The 18,496-nt window shown below is 48.1% G+C and overlaps 2 protein-coding genes and 1 pseudogene across 2 annotated transcripts; all 3 read right to left on the minus strand.

Annotated features, from left to right (window-relative positions):
- Positions 1-486: 486 nt before the first annotated feature.
- LOC109886054 (proteoglycan 4-like) lies at positions 487-6,511 on the minus strand. Its single transcript, XM_031806349.1, has 8 exons — positions 4,673-6,511; positions 4,399-4,586; positions 4,237-4,334; positions 3,922-4,079; positions 3,607-3,799; positions 1,631-1,775; positions 1,466-1,541; positions 487-1,235 (listed from the first exon to the last, which is right to left on the minus strand). The coding sequence occupies exons 1-8, from the start codon at positions 6,450-6,452 to the stop codon at positions 1,129-1,131; spliced, it is 2,745 nt and encodes a 914-aa protein (XP_031662209.1). The 5' UTR covers positions 6,453-6,511; the 3' UTR covers positions 487-1,128.
- A 562-nt stretch (positions 6,512-7,073) lies between these two features.
- LOC116357871 (uncharacterized) lies at positions 7,074-7,210 on the minus strand (annotated as a pseudogene).
- Positions 7,211-11,352: 4,142 nt separating this feature from the next.
- Positions 11,353-17,950, minus strand: LOC109883582 (mediator of RNA polymerase II transcription subunit 15-like). Its single transcript, XM_031806350.1, has 8 exons — positions 15,527-17,950; positions 15,253-15,440; positions 15,091-15,188; positions 14,776-14,933; positions 14,461-14,653; positions 12,484-12,628; positions 12,319-12,394; positions 11,353-12,088 (listed from the first exon to the last, which is right to left on the minus strand). Exons 1-8 carry the CDS (start codon positions 17,679-17,681, stop codon positions 11,982-11,984), a joined length of 3,120 nt encoding a protein of 1,039 aa, XP_031662210.1. The 5' UTR covers positions 17,682-17,950; the 3' UTR covers positions 11,353-11,981.
- Between the last annotated feature and the right edge of the window lie 546 nt (positions 17,951-18,496).

Genomic DNA, 18,496 nt, shown 5'->3' on the forward strand with positions numbered 1-18,496 from the left:
CTGCTATCAAGGTGTCCCAAGAATTAGACAATGCCTTCACATAACAGCCCTGACCACTGCTATCAAGGTGTCCCACGAATTAGACAATGCCTTCACATAACAACCCTGACCACTGCTATCAAGGTGTCCCACGAATTAGACAATTCCTTCACATAACAACCCTGACCACTGCTATCAAGGTGTCCCAAGAATTAGACAATTCCTTCACATAACAACCCTGACCACTGCTATCAAGGTGTCCCAAGAATTAGACAATGCCTTCACATAACAACCCTGACCACTGCTATCAAGGTGTCCCATGAATTAGACAATACCTTCACATAACAACCCTGACCACTGCTATCAAGGTGTCCCACGAATTAGACAATTCCTTCACATAACAACCCTGACCACTGCTATCAAGGTGTATATTTACATTTTTATGTCGAGAGAGTAGGCTTCAATATGCACAAATAAGTAAATATGTATTTTTAATGAATTGCCAACTTTGTGGTACAACTGTTTATTAGAAACAATAAATACGTAGCAAAATCAGGAGCCCATGTTGTATTATAACCATGTAGAGTTAAAGTTTGTGTCTGAGCTGCTGTCTTGCTGTAATCGGGATATTTCCAACGAACCTTTACTTGGTGATACTTTCTTCGTTATTTGTTCGAAAGGTTCCAGTGTATGTAGGAAATGCCTGGAGTAGCGCACTTCTGTGTCTAGTTGCAAGTAGAACAAAAAAAAGAGAGAATATTCAGAAAAATATTATATCCACGTTTTGCATAGATTGAGAAACGCCTCTTGCACGTGTATAGATCTTTGTTTTGGACGCACTGTGTGACATGCTGTCAGCCGTGGCCACGTCGCATAGAAACGACTAGTTCCTGCAAAGATGTTGGGAAATGCAAGATGTCTGGCAGCTAAAATCGGGAGGCCACCTCTCACTCTGTGCAATAAGTGGATTTAATATCTTTCTGAATATTCTCAGATTTTTTGGAGTACCACCGGAAACTGGACACGGACGTTTATAAGAGATACATTTCTTCCAAATCAAGAACAAAGAAAGTATCGTCAAGAAAAATGCCGGTATGGAAGTACGGAGTACATTATTTCATACCCCATTACAAACTGTAACTGGTTGAATTAGTGGTCTGAAAGGGAGACAGGCCTTTTGTCAACCAGGACCACTTCTCCACTGGAGACCACAGCATTCTGTATAGTCTTCCTCTGAGCAGCAGCAACATCTCTCCCTGAAAAACACCACGGAAACAGATAAGAACAGAACCTGGGCCATATTCACAATAACAAAGCATCTGAACATAGAAGTGTTGATCTCGGATCAGTTGTCTGTTAAATCATAATTATTAAGATTATGGACAGGGAGGATCTGATTGGAGATCAGCACTCCTACTCTGAGACACTTTAAATATGGGCCATGGTGCCCAAGCAAGGCCTTTATAAAGGGAGAACCACTACCTACTTTGCCTGTTGCATTTCGGTTCACAGGAGACCCCTGGAGTAGGGTAGCACACAGAGGTACTACAGTGGATGAAAATCTGTAAAGAGAGTACAGAATAAAATAAGTTAGTGAAAAGTAAATAGTATATCAAATGAAGTTTCTATTATAAAAAAGCCAGCTAATTACCCGCTCTTTCTGGGGAGACCGAGTGTGATCCACAAAGGTGAACATCTCGAGGGTAAAGCGTTTGTAGTGGTTGGGGTACAGAAGGCCAGAGGAACGTTCCACAGGGACCATGGTGGTCAGGTAATTATCATTCGGGTAGGAACAACTGGAAAGAGAGAGAGGAGTAATAGATAGTTCATGTTGCAAAATGTCATACAACCCTTCCTGTCCAAAGCACTTCAGTGTACAAAACATTAGGAACAACCGCTCTTTCCATGACATAGACTTATCCCAAATCAAATTGTATTGGTCACATAATGCGACTGTAGGGAAATGCTTGTGCTTCTAGTTCCGACAATGCAGTAATATCTAACAAGTAATCTAACAACAACTACCATTTTCACAACAACTACCTTATACACACAAATGTAAAGGGATGAATAAGAATATGTACATATAAATATATGGATGAGTGATGGCCGTGCGGCATAGGCAAGATACAATAGATGGTATAAATACAGTATATACATATGAGATGAGTAATGTAGGATATGTAAACATTACTAAAGTGGCGTTATTTAAAGTGACGAGTGGTACCTTTATTAAGTCCATTTATTAAAGTGGTGATTTGAGTCCTGGAGGGCAGGTAGTTTGCCCCCGGTGATGCGTTGTGCAGATCTCACTACCCTCTGGAGAGCCTTACGGTTGTGGGCAGAGCAGTTGCCGTACCAGGCGGTGATACAGCCCGACAGGATGCTCTCGATTGTGCATCTGTAAAAGTTTGTGAGTGTTTTAGGTGACAAGTCAAATTTCTTCAGCCTCCTGAGGTTGAAGAGGCGTTGCTGCGCCTTCTTCACGACGCTGTCTGTGTGGGTGGACCAATTCAGTTTGTCCGTGAAGTGTACGCCGAGGAACTTCCCACCTTCTGCGCTACTGTCCCGTCGATGTGGATGGGGGGGAGCTCCCTCTACTGTTTCCTGATGTCCACGATCATCTCCTTTGTTTTGTTGACGTTGAGTGTGAGTTTTTTTCCTAACACCACACTCTGAGGGCCCTCACCTCCTCCCTGTAGGCCGTCTCGTCGTTGTTGGTAATCAAGCCTACCACTGTAGTTTCGTCTGCAAATTTGATGATTGAGTTGGAGGCGTGCATGGCCACGCAGTCATGGGTGAACAGGGAGTACAGGAGAGGGCTGAGCACGCACCCTTGTCTGGCCCCAGTGTAGAGGATCAGCGGGGTGGAGATGCTGTTTCCTACCTTCACCACCTGGGGGCGGCCCGTCAAAGTCCAGGACCCAGTTGCACAGGGCGGGGTTGAGACCCAGGGTCTCGAGCTTAATGACGAGGGTACAATGGTGTTAAATGCTGAGCTGTACCAGGTGAATCCAGGTGAAAGCTATGATCCCTTATTGATGTCACCTGTTAAATCCACTTCAATCAGTGGAGATGGAGGGGACGGGACATGTCAAAGATGGATTTTTAAGTCTTAAAACAACTGAGACATGGATTGTGTATAGTTCCCTTCCATGGGTGAATGGACAAAGCAAAATGTTTAAGTGCCTTGGAACGGGATATATTAGGTGCACCGGTTTTAGTTTGTCATGAACTGCAACGATGCTGGGTTTTTCACGCTCAACATTTGTGTATCAAGCTCCACCACCCGAAGGACATTCAGCCAACTTGACACAACTGTGGGAAGCGTTGGAGTCAACATGGGCCAGCATCCCTGTTGAACACTTTCGACACCATGCCGACGAATCGAGGCTGTTCTGAGGGCAAAAGGGGGTGCAAATCAATATGAGGAAGGTGTTCCTAATGTTTTGTACACTCAGTGTATCTATAATAAAAAAGACATAGTGGTACATGATACCTTTGATGTCACATAACGAAGAGATCTCAAACATATTGTTCAAAATACATACAGTATTAGTAAAAAGAGCAAGTCGTATAATCAGGGAGCAGCAAGCATGGAAATGAGGTGGATAGTACTGTAGTTACTCTTCAATGATGAGATCCCACTGGGGCATGCTGACAGGGCTGGGGTCAGGGGTGGTCCAGCAGTGCTCCAGCATCAGGAACAGGTTGGGATCCTTCCTCTCCAGGATGCGAACCTCAACGTTCACAGGCTGCCTCAAGACTTTAGTGATGGGGTAGTCTTCCTCAGTGTAATACAATGTGAAGGATCTCGACTCTGGAAGTCAGACGGGATTGGAAAAACTTGTAAAAGTCAACAAAACATAATAATAAATCACTTCATTGCATTCAAATATTACAAATTGACACAGAACAAGCCTGAAATGAAATACACGTTACCGTCATTACACCCCTTGGTGTCGCATGTTCCTTTGGCCAGTCTCAGTTCCACTCTGAGGGGTCCCGGAGCAGCAACAGGAGCGGGTGCAGGAACAGTGTTCACCTCAGTAACCAGAGCCTCTACTGCAGTGGCAGAGTACTTACACTGGAACAGCAGCCTAGATAGGGAGAAACAAGCAGTGATACAATAGGGTCTTCAAGCATACTGTATCACTGCTTTATGGGCCGGATCGAAGTCCTTACTCGCCCGTGACGTTCTGAATCGCCTCTGGGGAATCAATCAAGTCAATTCAATCTTACAGAGAGAAGACTCACTCAAAATGGCTGTCCCTGGTGATAGAGCCTCGAGGTCCCACCCCCACGTTATAGGAAGATGCCATCCTGTTCTCGTAAACCACATAACCACTTTCCTCCTGCAGGGGAGAGTCCACAGTTAATACAGAGCCAGTGTATAACATTCATATTATCTCTACTCACCTTTATAGTGGTGCCACAGGCAGTGACAGGGAACTGGTATATGGCGAAGGCTGAAGTGATGCCAACAGGACTGCAAGGGCGGTCATTTCCCCCCAACAGACTGATGGAATCAATGTCTATTTTGGGCCAAGTGGAATCCCTGGCCACCACCACCACAAACTGAGCATCCCTGGTACACTGCACAGTCACTGGGGAAAGAGAGGAAAAAGTACATGTTTTGAGCATTACAATATTATCTGAGCATTACAAGACAGAAACAATATCAGACACTCACCTGCCTTCCCATAGTAGCACTGTTGTCCATTGAAGCAGCAGTAGATAGCCTGACATTGAGATGGAGTAATATCTGGGGTTCCACATTGCACTATATCCCGAACCGGTACTTGACATCTCTGATCTGGAGTTTGGGTTACTGCTGGCCACTGGGACTCTGGCCGCTGGGGAGTCTGCTGCTGTGGCCCCTGGATCACTGGCCTCTGAGGAGTCTGTTGCTGTGGCCACTGGGACTCTGGCCGCTGAGGAGTCTGCTGCTGTGGCCACTGGGACTCTGGCCGCTGGGGAGTCTGCTGCTGTGGCCTCTGGGACTCTGGCCGCTGGGGAGTCTGCTGCTGTGGCCCCTGGATCACTGGCCTCTGAGGAGTCTGTTGCTGTGGCCACTGGGACTCTGGCCGCTGGGGAGTCTGCTGCTGTGGCCCCTGGATCACTGGCCTCTGAGGAGTCTGCTGCTGTGGCCACTGGGACTCTGGCCGCTGGGGAGTCTGCTGCTGTGGCCCCTGGATCACTGGCCTCTGAGGAGTCTGCTGCTGTGGCCACTGGGACTCTGGCCGCTGGGGAGTCTGCTGCTGTGGCCCCTGGATCACTGGCCTCTGAGGAGTCTGCTGCTGTGGCCACTGGGACTCTGGCCGCTGGGGAGTCTGCTGCTGTGGCCCCTGGATCACTGGCCTCTGAGGAGTCTGCTGCTGTGGCCACTGGGACTCTGGCCGCTGGGGAGTCTGCTGCTGTGGCCCCTGGATCACTGGCCTCTGAGGAGTCTGTTGCTGTGGCCACTGGGACTCTGGCCGCTGAGGAGTCTGCTGCTGTGGCCACTGGGACTCTGGCCGCTGGGGAGTCTGCTGCTGTGGCCACTGGGACTCTGGCCGCTGGGGAGTCTGCTGCTGTGGCCCCTGGATCACTGGCCTCTGAGGAGTCTGTTGCTGTGGCCACTGGGACTCTGGCCGCTGGGGAGTCTGCTGCTGTGGCCCCTGGATCACTGGCCTCTGAGGAGTCTGCTGCTGTGGCCACTGGGACTCTGGCCGCTGGGGAGTCTGCTGCTGTGGCCCCTGGATCACTGGCCTCTGAGGAGTCTGCTGCTGTGGCCACTGGGACTCTGGCCGCTGGGGAGTCTGCTGCTGTGGCCCCTGGATCACTGGCCTCTGAGGAGTCTGTTGCTGTGGCCACTGGGACTCTGGCCGCTGGGGAGTCTGCTGCTGTGGCCCCTGGATCACTGGTCTCTGGGGAGTCTGCTGCCCTGGCCTCTGGTGATCTGGTCTCTGGGGAGTCTGTAGCTGTGGCCACTGGGGCTCATGCCTCTGGGGAGTCTGCTGCTGTGGCCTCTGGTGATCTGGTCTCTGGGGAGTCTGTAGCTGTGGCCACTGGGGCTCATGCCTCTGGGGAGTCTGTAGCTGTGGCCCCTGGTGATCTGGCCTCTGAGGAGTCTGCTGCTGTGGCCTCTGAGGAGTCTGCAGCTGTGGCCACTGGGGCTCTGGTCTCTGATGAGTCTGCTGCTGTGGCCTCTGAGGAGTCTGCAGCTGTGGCCACTGGTGCACTGGTCTCAGGGGATTCTGCAGCTGTGGCCCCTGGGGCTCTGGTCTCTGGGATGTCTGCTGCTTTGGCCTCTGGGGAGCCTGCTGCTGTGGCCCCTGGGGCTCTTGTCTCTGGGGGGTCTGCTGCTGTGGCCTCTGGGGCTCTGGTCTCTGGGGAGTCTGCTGCTGTGGCCTCTGGGGCTCTGGTCTCTGGAGAGTCTGTAGTTGTGGTCCCTGGGGCTCTGGTCTCTGAGAAGTCTGCAGCTGTGGCATCTGGGGAGTCTGCAGCTGTGGCCTCTGGGTCTCTGGCCTCTGGAGAGTCTGTAGTTGGGGTCCCTGGGGCTCTGACCTCTGGTGAGTCTGCAGCTGTGGCCTCTGGGGCTCTGGTCTCTGGGGAGTCTGCAGCTGTGGCCTCTGGGGCTCTGGTCTTTGGGGAGTCTGCTGCTGTGGCCACTGGGACTCTGGCCGCTGGGGAGTCTGCTGCTGTGGCCCCTGGATCACTTCCGGGTGCTCCCGGAACCCACTCTTCCAAGTTTGAGGGCTGTGGATGAAAAGAAGGTCACAGACACAGAGACACAGAGAGAGAGACACAGAGACACACACACACACACACAGAGAGAGACAGAGACACACACCCACACACACACACACACACACACACACAGAGAGAGACAGAGAGACAGAGACACACACCCACACACACACACACACACACACACACACACAGAGAGAGACAGAGAGACAGAGACACACACCCACACACACACACACACACACACACAATCCTTTTTTTTTATTTAAGTAAAATGGCGGGAAACGGGGGACCCCATTGAAAGGCGCTTCGCCCTTTTTTCAGTTTGAATGTTTCTTTCCTTCTCTTCTTCTGCTAGCTAGCTAAGCTAAGCCCCATTTCCGACTCCCTGTTCGAAAAATCCATTTAATATGTAGTCCCCCTATGGGGGACGTATCAGATATTAAACTGATAAGAACAGATACTACACTTGATCTGAGCCAAAAGGCCGAGAAGCGATAACCCACAAATGGAACCCTGCAACCGCCGGGCCCCCGGGGGTCTCGGCAGACCTCAGCGGGTGGGTTGGCAAGAGCCGGCTCCTCCAATCCCAGCCACCCACCGTTTCCCCGGCTACAGACAGACAGACAGACAGACAGACAGACAGACAGACAGACAGACAGGCAGGCAGGCAGGCAGGCAGGCAGGCAGGCAGGCAGGCAGGCAGGCAGGCAGGCAGGCAGGCAAGCAGGCGTTTTTTGTGTCAACATTTAAAGTGTTGACACAGATGTCTTAAGTTTTGGGGGAGTTTGTAATTGGCCGCCTCCAACGTCATTTTAGAGAATATGGCAGTATGTCCAACTCACGACCGCAGACCACATGCATGTTGTGTGGGTGAGCGGTTTGCTGATTGGGAACAGAGAGCCCCATGGTGGCGGTGGGGTTATGGTATGGACAGGCATAAGATATGGGGAACAAACACAATTGCATTTTATCAATGGCAATTTGAATGCACAAAAATACAGTGAAGAGATTCTGATGCCCATTGTGATGCCCATTGTGATGCCCATTGTGATGCCCATTGTGATGCCCATTGTATTAAGGTATCTCTGACCAACAGATGCGTATCTGTGTTTCCAGTCATGTGAAATCCATAGATTAGGGCCTGATGAATTTTATTCAATCGACTGATTTCCTCATATGAACTGTAACTCAGTAAAATCAATGAAATTCTTGCATGTTGCGTTTATATTTGTGTTCAATATAGTATAACGAATTGTGTCAATTCCATATATTGTATTTCTATCGGCAATGTTTTATGTTGCATATGGACTGCCGCTTCACCCTACATAAAACACACCTAATGCTTGATCTGCAATGTGCTCGGAGGCTCCGTATGGAGGGTGTGATGCAGTGTTTTAAGGGCTCCGTATAGCTCTGCATTGACATGATTGGTTGACGGTAGGTAGGGGTGGGAGGTCCTGTTGTATAAACACAACAGCTCTGTGCTCAACAGCTCTGTGCTGCTCCGCAAAGTGCAAGTATGAATGCCCTGACATCTGCAGAGGCCGTATCCCCATAAATGCTGCACAGCCAATGCAGACGTCATACTGAGAAGCTTGGATAAGATGCCTGGGATATACTGATCTTAGACGGGATACTGTGGCAGGTAAACATCTCATCCCATTTACTGTTGTTTGTTTCAGTCTGCGCAGGCTCAGTTTCACATATCATGGGTGTTGTGTGATAATGTTTTCATCTGATTGTCAAACAAATCACTTCAAAGATTAGGCTACCTGCATAGGTCGATCCACCATAATGCCATACAAATGTATTTTGCTTGTATGTCGTACTTGACCATACAGACTACTGACTATTTTTACCACTCATTTAGACAACTTTCTGCTTATAATTTCCAACATGTGGTAGACCATATTATAATTTCCAATATTTGGGAGGCCATATTAGAGTTTCCAACATGTGGTAGACCATTTGTTTGTCAACTACAGTTGGATACATGCAGTGGTGTAAAGTACTTGAGTAAAAATACTTTCAAGTACTACTTAAGTAATTTTGGGGGGTATCTGTACTTTGGGGTATCTGTAAAAATACTTTTATTTCACTACATTCCTAAAGAAAATATTGTGCTTTTTACTCCATACATTTTCCCTGACACCAAGTACTCATTGCATTTTGAATGCTTAGCAGGACAGGAAAATGGACAATGTCACGCACGAGAACACGTGGTCATCCCTACTGCCTCTGATCTGGTGGACTCACTAAACAGAGAACATCCCTGGTCATCCCTACTGACTCTGATCTGGTGAACTCACTAAACATGGAACATCCCTGGTCATCCCTACTGCCTCTGATCTGGTGGACTCACTAAACAGAGAACATCCCTGGTCATCCCTACTGCCTCTGATCTGGAGGACTCACTAAACAAAGAACACGTGGTCATCCCTACAGCATCTGATCTGGTGGACTCACTAAACAGAGAACATCCCTGGTCATCCCTACTGCCTCTGACCTGGAGGACTCACTAAACAGAGAACATCCCTGGTCATCCCTACTGCCTCTGATCTGGTGGACTCACTAAACAGAGAACATCCCTGGTCATCCCTACTGCCTCTGATCTGGCAGACTCATTAAACAGAGAACATCCCTGGTCATCCCTACTGCCTCTGATCTGGAGAACTCACTAAACAGAGAACATCCCTGGTCATCCCTACTGCCTCTGATCTGGCAGACTCACTAAACACAAATGTAGAATGTGTAAATGATGTCTGAGTTTTGGAATGTGCCCCTGGCTATCCGGAAATGTTAAAAACAATAAAATGGTGCAGTCTGCTTTGCCTAATATAACGGATTTTAAGTGATTTATACTTTTACTTTTGATACTAAAGTATATTTTAGCAATTACATTTACTTTTGATCCTTAATTATGTTTAGAACCAAATACTTTTATACTTTTACTCAAGTAGTATTTTAATGGGTGACTTTAACTTTCACTTGAGTAACTTTCTATTAAGGTATCTAAACTTTTACTCCAGTAAAAGTGGGTACTTTTTCCAACGCCAGATACATGCTGCTTCTCTTCTGTCATAACTTGTTGCTCTATAACACTAAATAAAGTAGCGCTCACCAGAATATCCACTTACATCGATAGAATGAATGCATTAGTAATCTAGTGGACACTTGTAAATTTGTCTGTTTCATTTAGGGACCGGGGAGAAAATGCAATAACTCCAAAACAGTGGAAGGATTGGTCCTGTGCAAAATGTCCAAATGTCATCAGTTTGATCGTTTTTAAGGAAATGAAATGCTGAGAAAATGATGAAACACGTTTTTGATTCGACTTCAGTTCGTTTTGGGTGCATATTTTATGTGGTTGAAATACCGTCTGCTTGCATAATAGATAGCACATTACACACGCTTTTTCTCAAGAAATGCTGGAAAAAAAGAATCTCCACTCCTGTTCCCAAGGCAAAATTAACATTTGTATAATTTTACTGCGAGAAATGCCTAATTCTGTAGGAGTAAATATTATATTAAGCTAGATTATTATATTAAGTAACATGTGAGAGGTTATAGGCCTATAGCCAGTGTCCATATTTCCGTTACTATTCCATTTATCCCATATGAACTCAAATGAGGAATATTCTTTTTATTCAAGGGATACTCATGAGCAGGATATCAAATGTGCATGTAAAAAGCTTTTCCCCAAATAAGACCTTAAGCGGGGTATGTGCTACTACGCAAAATACTGTGTGCATATAAATGTGGTCATTGAGGCAATTTATTGTTGACCTACAGACCTTATATAGTAAAACTACTAAATCTGTTCTGTATTTCGCCCAGAATGATAGTTCTACACAACCCTGACCACTGCTATCAAGGTGTCCCAAGAATTAGACAATGCCTTCACATAACAACCCTGACCACTGCTATCAAGGTGTCCCAAGAATTAGACAATGCCTTCACATAACAACCCTGACCACTGCTATCAAGGTGTTCCAAGAATTAGACAATGCCTTCACATAACAACCCTGACCACTGCTATCAAGGTGTTCCAAGAATTAGACAATGCCTTCACATAACAACCCTGACCACTGCTATCAAGGTGTTCCAAGAATTAGACAATGCCTTCACATAACAACCCTGACCACTGCTATCAAGGTGTTCCAAGAATTAGACAATGCCTTCACATAACAGCCCTGACCACTGCTATCAAGGTGTCCCAATAATTAGACAATACCTTCACATAACAGCCCTGACCACTGCTATCAAGGTGTTCCAAGAATTAGACAATGCCTTCACATAACAACCCTGACCACTGCTATCAAGGTGTTCCAAGAATTAGACAATGCCTTCACATAACAGCCCTGACCACTGCTATCAAGGTGTTCCAAGAATTAGACAATGCCTTCACATAACAACCCTGACCACTGCTATCAAGGTGTTCCAAGAATTAGACAATGCCTTCACATAACAGCCCTGACCACTGCTATCAAGGTGTCCCAATAATTAGACAATACCTTCACACAACAACCTGACCAGATTTACAGATCCTATATTTAAATTTTTATGTCGAGAGAGTAGGCTTCAATATGCACAAATAAGTAAATAAACATTTTAATGAATTGCCAACTTTGTGGTACAACTGTTTATTAGAAACAATAAATACGTAGCAAAATCAGGAGCCCATGTTGTATTATAACCATGTAGAGTTAAAGTTTGTGTCTGAGCTGCTGTCTTGCTGTAATCGGGATATTTCCAACGAACCTTTACTTGGTGATACTTTCTTCGTTATTTGTTCGAAAGGTTCCAGTGTATGTAGGAAATGCCTGGAGTAGCGCACTTCTGTGTCTAGTTGCAAGTAGAACAAAAAAAAGAGAGAATATTCAGAAAAATATTATATCCACGTTTTGCATAGATTGAGAAACGCCTCTTGCACGTGTATAGATCTTTGTTTTGGACGCACTGTGTGACATGCTGTCAGCTGTGGCCACGTCGCATAGAAACGACTAGTTCCTGCAAAGATGTTGGGAAATGCAAGATGTCTGGCAGCTAAAATCGGGAGGCCACCTCTCACTGTGCAATAAGTGGATTTAATATCTTTCTGAATATTCTCAGATTTTTTGGAGTACCACCGGAAACTGGACACGGACGTTTATAAGAGATACATTTCTTCCAAATCAAGAACAAAGAAAGTATCGTCAAGAAAAATGCCGGTATGGAAGTACGGAGTACATTATTTCATACCCCATTACAAACTGTAACTGGTTGAATTAGTGGTCTGAAAGGGAGACAGGCCTTTTGTCAACCAGGACCACTTCTCCACTGGAGACCACAGCATTCTGTATAGTCTTCCTCTGAGCAGCAGCAACATCTCTCCCTGAAAAACACCACGGAAACAGATAAGAACAGAACCTGGGCCATATTCACAATAACAAAGCATCTGAACATAGAAGTGTTGATCTCGGATCAGTTGTCTGTTAAATCATAATTATTAAGATTATGGACAGGGAGGATCTGATTGGAGATCAGCACTCCTACTCTGAGACACTTTAAATATGGGCCATGGTGCCCAAGCAAGGCCTTTATAAAGGGAGAACCACTACCTACTTTGCCTGTTGCATTTCGGTTCACAGGAGACCCCTGGAGTAGGGTAGCACACAGAGGTACTACAGTGGATGAAAATCTGTAAAGAGAGTACAGAATAAAATAAGTTAGTGAAAAGTAAATAGTATATCAAATGAAGTTTCTATTATAAAAAAGCCAGCTAATTACCCGCTCTTTCTGGGGAGACCGAGTGTGATCCACAAAGGTGAACATCTCGAGGGTAAAGCGTTTGTAGTGGTTGGGGTACAGAAGGCCAGAGGAACGTTCCACAGGGACCATGGTGGTCAGGTAATTATCATTCGGGTAGGAACAACTGGAAAGAGAGAGAGGAGTAATAGATAGTTCATGTTGCAAAATGTCATACAACCCTTCCTGTCCAAAGCACTTCAGTGTACAAAACATTAGGAACAACCGCTCTTTCCATGACATAGACTTATCCCAAATCAAATTGTATTGGTCACATAATGCGAGTGTAGGGAAATGCTTGTGCTTCTAGTTCCGACAATGCAGTAATATCTAACAAGTAATCTAACAACAACTACCATATTCACAACAACTACCTTATACACACAAATGTAAAGGGATGAATAAGAATATGTACATATAAATATATGGATGAGTGATGGCCGTGCGGCATAGGCAAGATACAATAGATGGTATAAATACAGTATATACATATGAGATGAGTAATGTAGGATATGTAAACATTACTAAAGTGGCGTTATTTAAAGTGACGAGTGGTACCTTTATTAAGTCCATTTATTAAAGTGGTGATTTGAGTCCTGGAGGGCAGGTAGTTTGCCCCCGGTGATGCGTTGTGCAGATCTCACTACCCTCTGGAGAGCCTTACGGTTGTGGGCAGAGCAGTTGCCGTACCAGGCGGTGATACAGCCCGACAGGATGCTCTCGATTGTGCATCTGTAAAAGTTTGTGAGTGTTTTAGGTGACAAGTCAAATTTCTTCAGCCTCCTGAGGTTGAAGAGGCGTTGCTGCGCCTTCTTCACGACGCTGTCTGTGTGGGTGGACCAATTCAGTTTGTCCGTGAAGTGTACGCCGAGGAACTTCCCACCTTCTCCGCTACTGTCCCGTCGATGTGGATGGGGGGGAGCTCCCTCTACTGTTTCCTGATGTCCACGATCATCTCCTTTGTTTTGTTGACGTTGAGTGTGAGTTTTTTTCCTAACACCACACTCTGAGGGCCCTCACCTCCTCCCTGTAGGCCGTCTCGTCGTTGTTGGTAATCAAGCCTACCACTGTAGTTTCCGTCTGCAAATTTGATGATTGAGTTGGAGGCGTGCATGGCCACGCAGTCATGGGTGAACAGGGAGTACAGGAGAGGGCTGAGCACGCACCCTTGTCTGGCCCCAGTGTAGAGGATCAGCGGGGTGGAGATGCTGTTTCCTACCTTCACCACCTGGGGGCGGCCCGTCAAAGTCCAGGACCCAGTTGCACAGGGCGGGGTTGAGACCCAGGGTCTCGAGCTTAATGACGAGGGTACAATGGTGTTAAATGCTGAGCTGTACCAGGTGAATCCAGGTGAAAGCTATGATCCCTTATTGATGTCACCTGTTAAATCCACTTCAATCAGTGGAGATGGAGGGGACGGGACATGTCAAAGATGGATTTTTAAGTCTTAAAACAACTGAGACATGGATTGTGTATAGTTCCCTTCCATGGGTGAATGGACAAAGCAAAATGTTTAAGTGCCTTGGAACGGGATATATTAGGTGCACCGGTTTTAGTTTGTCATGAACTGCAACGATGCTGGGTTTTTCACGCTCAACATTTGTGTATCAAGCTCCACCACCCGAAGGACATTCAGCCAACTTGACACAACTGTGGGAAGCGTTGGAGTCAACATGGGCCAGCATCCCTGTTGAACACTTTCGACACCATGCCGACGAATCGAGGCTGTTCTGAGGGCAAAAGGGGGTGCAAATCAATATGAGGAAGGTGTTCCTAATGTTTTGTACACTCAGTGTATCTATAATAAAAAAGACATAGTGGTACATGATACCTTTGATGTCACATAACGAAGAGATCTCAAACATATTGTTCAAAATACATACAGTATTAGTAAAAAGAGCAAGTCGTATAATCAGGGAGCAGCAAGCATGGAAATGAGGTGGATAGTACTGTAGTTACTCTTCAATGATGAGATCCCACTGGGGCATGCTGACAGGGCTGGGGTCAGGGGTGGTCCAGCAGTGCTCCAGCATCAGGAACAGGTTGGGATCCTTCCTCTCCAGGATGCGAACCTCAACGTTCACAGGCTGCCTCAAGACTTTAGTGATGGGGTAGTCTTCCTCAGTGTAATACAATGTGAAGGATCTCGACTCTGGAAGTCAGACGGGATTGGAAAAACTTGTAAAAGTCAACAAAACATAATAATAAATCACTTCATTGCATTCAAATATTACAAATTGACACAGAACAAGCCTGAAATGAAATACACGTTACCGTCATTACACCCCTTGGTGTCGCATGTTCCTTTGGCCAGTCTCAGTTCCACTCTGAGGGGTCCCGGAGCAGCAACAGGAGCGGGTGCAGGAACAGTGTTCACCTCAGTAACCAGAGCCTCTACTGCAGTGGCAGAGTACTTACACTGGAACAGCAGCCTAGATAGGGAGAAACAAGCAGTGATACAATAGGGTCTTCAAGCATACTGTATCACTGCTTTATGGGCCGGATCGAAGTCCTTACTCGCCCGTGACGTTCTGAATCGCCTCTGGGGAATCAATCAAGTCAATTCAATCTTACAGAGAGAAGACTCACTCAAAATGGCTGTCCCTGGTGATAGAGCCTCGAGGTCCCACCCCCACGTTATAGGAAGATGCCATCCTGTTCTCGTAAACCACATAACCACTTTCCTCCTGCAGGGGAGAGTCCACAGTTAATACAGAGCCAGTGTATAACATTCATATTATCTCTACTCACCTTTATAGTGGTGCCACAGGCAGTGACAGGGAACTGGTATATGGCGAAGGCTGAAGTGATGCCAACAGGACTGCAAGGGCGGTCATTTCCCCCCAACAGACTGATGGAATCAATGTCTATTTTGGGCCAAGTGGAATCCCTGGCCACCACCACCACAAACTGAGCATCCCTGGTACACTGCACAGTCACTGGGGAAAGAGAGGAAAAAGTACATGTTTTGAGCATTACAATATTATCTGAGCATTACAAGACAGAAACAATATCAGACACTCACCTGCCTTCCCATAGTAGCACTGTTGTCCATTGAAGCAGCAGTAGATAGCCTGACATTGAGATGGAGTAATATCTGGGGTTCCACATTGCACTATATCCCGAACCGATACTTGACATCTCTGATCTGGAGTTTGGGTTACTGCTGGCCACTGGGACTCTGGCCGCTGGGGAGTCTGCTGCTGTGGCCCCTGGATCACTGGCCTCTGAGGAGTCTGTTGCTGTGGCCACTGGGACTCTGGCCGCTGAGGAGTCTGCTGCTGTGGCCACTGGGACTCTGGCCGCTGGGGAGTCTGCTGCTGTGGCCTCTGGGACTCTGGCCGCTGGGGAGTCTGCTGCTGTGGCCCCTGGATCACTGGCCTCTGAGGAGTCTGTTGCTGTGGCCACTGGGACTCTGGCCGCTGGGGAGTCTGCTGCTGTGGCCCCTGGATCACTGGCCTCTGAGGAGTCTGCTGCTGTGGCCACTGGGACTCTGGCCGCTGGGGAGTCTGCTGCTGTGGCCCCTGGATCACTGGCCTCTGAGGAGTCTGCTGCTGTGGCCACTGGGACTCTGGCCGCTGGGGAGTCTGCTGCTGTGGCCCCTGGATCACTGGCCTCTGAGGAGTCTGCTGCTGTGGCCACTGGGACTCTGGCCGCTGGGGAGTCTGCTGCTGTGGCCCCTGGATCACTGGCCTCTGAGGAGTCTGCTGCTGTGGCCACTGGGACTCTGGCCGCTGGGGAGTCTGCTGCTGTGGCCCCTGGATCACTGGCCTCTGAGGAGTCTGTTGCTGTGGCCACTGGGACTCTGGCCGCTGAGGAGTCTGCTGCTGTGGCCACTGGGACTCTGGCCGCTGGGGAGTCTGCTGCTGTGGCCACTGGGACTCTGGTCGCTGGGGAGTCTGCTGCTGTGGCCCCTGGATCACTGGCCTCTGAGGAGTCTGTTGCTGTGGCCACTGGGACTCTGGCCGCTGGGGAGTCTGCTGCTGTGGCCCCTGGATCACTGGCCTCTGAGGAGTCTGCTGCTGTGGCCACTGGGACTCTGGCCGCTGGGGAGTCTGCTGCTGTGGCCCCTGGATCACTGGCCTCTGAGGAGTCTGCTGCTGTGGCCACTGGGACTCTGGCCGCTGGGGAGTCTGCTGCTGTGGCCCCTGGATCACTGGCCTCTGAGGAGTCTGTTGCTGTGGCCACTGGGACTCTGGCCGCTGGGGAGTCTGCTGCTGTGGCCCCTGGATCACTGGTCTCTGGGGAGTCTGCTGCCCTGGCCTCTGGTGATCTGGTCTCTGGGGAGTCTGTAGCTGTGGCCACTGGGGCTCATGCCTCTGGGGAGTCTGCTGCTGTGGCCTCTGGTGATCTGGTCTCTGGGGAGTCTGTAGCTGTGGCCACTGGGGCTCATGCCTCTGGGGAGTCTGTAGCTGTGGCCCCTGGTGATCTGGCCTCTGAGGAGTCTGCTGCTGTGGCCTCTGAGGAGTCTGCAGCTGTGGCCACTGGGGCTCTGGTCTCTGATGAGTCTGCTGCTGTGGCCTCTGAGGAGTCTGCAGCTGTGGCCACTGGTGCACTGGTCTCAGGGGATTCTGCAGCTGTGGCCCCTGGGGCTCTGGTCTCTGGGATGTCTGCTGCTTTGGCCTCTGGGGAGCCTGCTGCTGTGGCCCCTGGGGCTCTTGTCTCTGGGGGGTCTGCTGCTGTGGCCTCTGGGGCTCTGGTCTCTGGGGAGTCTGCTGCTGTGGCCTCTGGGGCTCTGGTCTCTGGAGAGTCTGTAGTTGTGGTCCCTGGGGCTCTGGTCTCTGAGAAGTCTGCAGCTGTGGCATCTGGGGAGTCTGCAGCTGTGGCCTCTGGGTCTCTGGCCTCTGGAGAGTCTGTAGTTGGGGTCCCTGGGGCTCTGACCTCTGGTGAGTCTGCAGCTGTGGCCTCTGGGAATCTGGTCTCTGGGGAGTCTGCAGCTGTGGCCTCTGGGGCTCTGGTCTTTGGGGAGTCTGCTGCTGTGGCCTCTGGGGCTCTGGTCTTTGGGGAGTCTGCAGCTGTGGCCACTGGGGCTCTGGCCATTGGGGCTGTCTAGACGTGGAGGTTGTAATTTGGGGTTGGGGGTTGTTGTACGAAGGAAACCTCAAGTTAGGCTGTGCATCAGCACAACATGCGAACACTACCAACAACACAAACCCAAAGGAACACCACCTCACTGCCATACCTGCTCAAAAAGATATAAGCGATCTTCAATAATACAGGTATGTGCAATATTGCCTACACAACCTATACAGCCTAATACAGATTTATACCTGAGTATGATAGAATGCTAGAAACTGCCTCCTGTAAAACAAATCCCTTTCCAACCCTGTGCAATTAAATGGTCAGCACCGTATTTGCTAAACTAGAGTCAGTGGCATTATCTAGAAATAACCCCTAGTAGTTTGTGAAAATAAGAGCACAATACAAGTTGCAAAAATAGATCGCAACAAGGAAACAAAAACCAGCTTCAGTGCAGAAAAATTGTTCAACCTCCATTCGGAAGAACACAGCTTATATACCCTGAGATATATGATGTAATACATCACTATGTGTGTACGTGTTCCTGTGTGTCCTCAGTCCTTGTACTACGACCTTTAGCGAGACGCTGACGCAAATTCCTATCATGTGCGAACACAGGGGCGCAACTTTGGTTTTATAAGTGGGGGGGACATAACTTTGCGTGTGTCTGGGGGTCCTCAAACTTTGGGGGGCATCTAAAGCTTATTTCCTGCATTTCTACACAAATATAATATGACCCTTCTAGCTGTCTCTATGTAGAACAATAAAAAGTAAGCAAAAAATGCCCACAGTCATCAAGCTAGGTAAGAGATTGTGTTTAAATATGCTTAATTAACAAGACTGAACTAGATCTTTGATCATTTAATATTGTGCTGCACCTTGAACCAGTAGCCTAACAAATGAACAAGTCTTACAAATAAAGCAGCAAGACAACTTTTGATTGTCTTTATTTTAAGACTCCCTCTACATCAAATGT

The sequence above is a fragment of the Oncorhynchus kisutch genome, linkage group LG27, assembly GCF_002021735.2.
Source record: "Oncorhynchus kisutch isolate 150728-3 linkage group LG27, Okis_V2, whole genome shotgun sequence".
NCBI classification, from domain to species: domain Eukaryota; kingdom Metazoa; phylum Chordata; class Actinopteri; order Salmoniformes; family Salmonidae; genus Oncorhynchus; species Oncorhynchus kisutch.

Excerpts from the sequence above, each read along its gene's own strand:
- LOC109883582 (XM_031806350.1), bottom strand. The coding sequence starts at position 17,681 with ATGGCAGTGAGGTGGTGTTCCTTTGGGTTTGTGTTGTTGGTAGTGTTC. Across the intron at positions 15,189-15,252 it reads CCTGTGGCACCACTATAAAG|GAGGAAAGTGGTTATGTGGT; the intron begins GTGAGTAGAGAT and ends TCTCCCCTGCAG. Across the intron at positions 12,395-12,483 it reads GGTCTCCCCAGAAAGAGCGG|ATTTTCATCCACTGTAGTAC; the intron begins GTAATTAGCTGG and ends CTCTCTTTACAG.
- LOC109886054 (XM_031806349.1), bottom strand. The coding sequence starts at position 6,452 with ATGCCACAGCTGCAGACTTCTCAGAGACCAGAGCCCCAGGGACCACAA. Across the intron at positions 4,587-4,672 it reads GTGCTACTATGGGAAGGCAG|TGACTGTGCAGTGTACCAGG; the intron begins GTGAGTGTCTGA and ends CTCTTTCCCCAG. Across the intron at positions 4,335-4,398 it reads CCTGTGGCACCACTATAAAG|GAGGAAAGTGGTTATGTGGT; the intron begins GTGAGTAGAGAT and ends TCTCCCCTGCAG.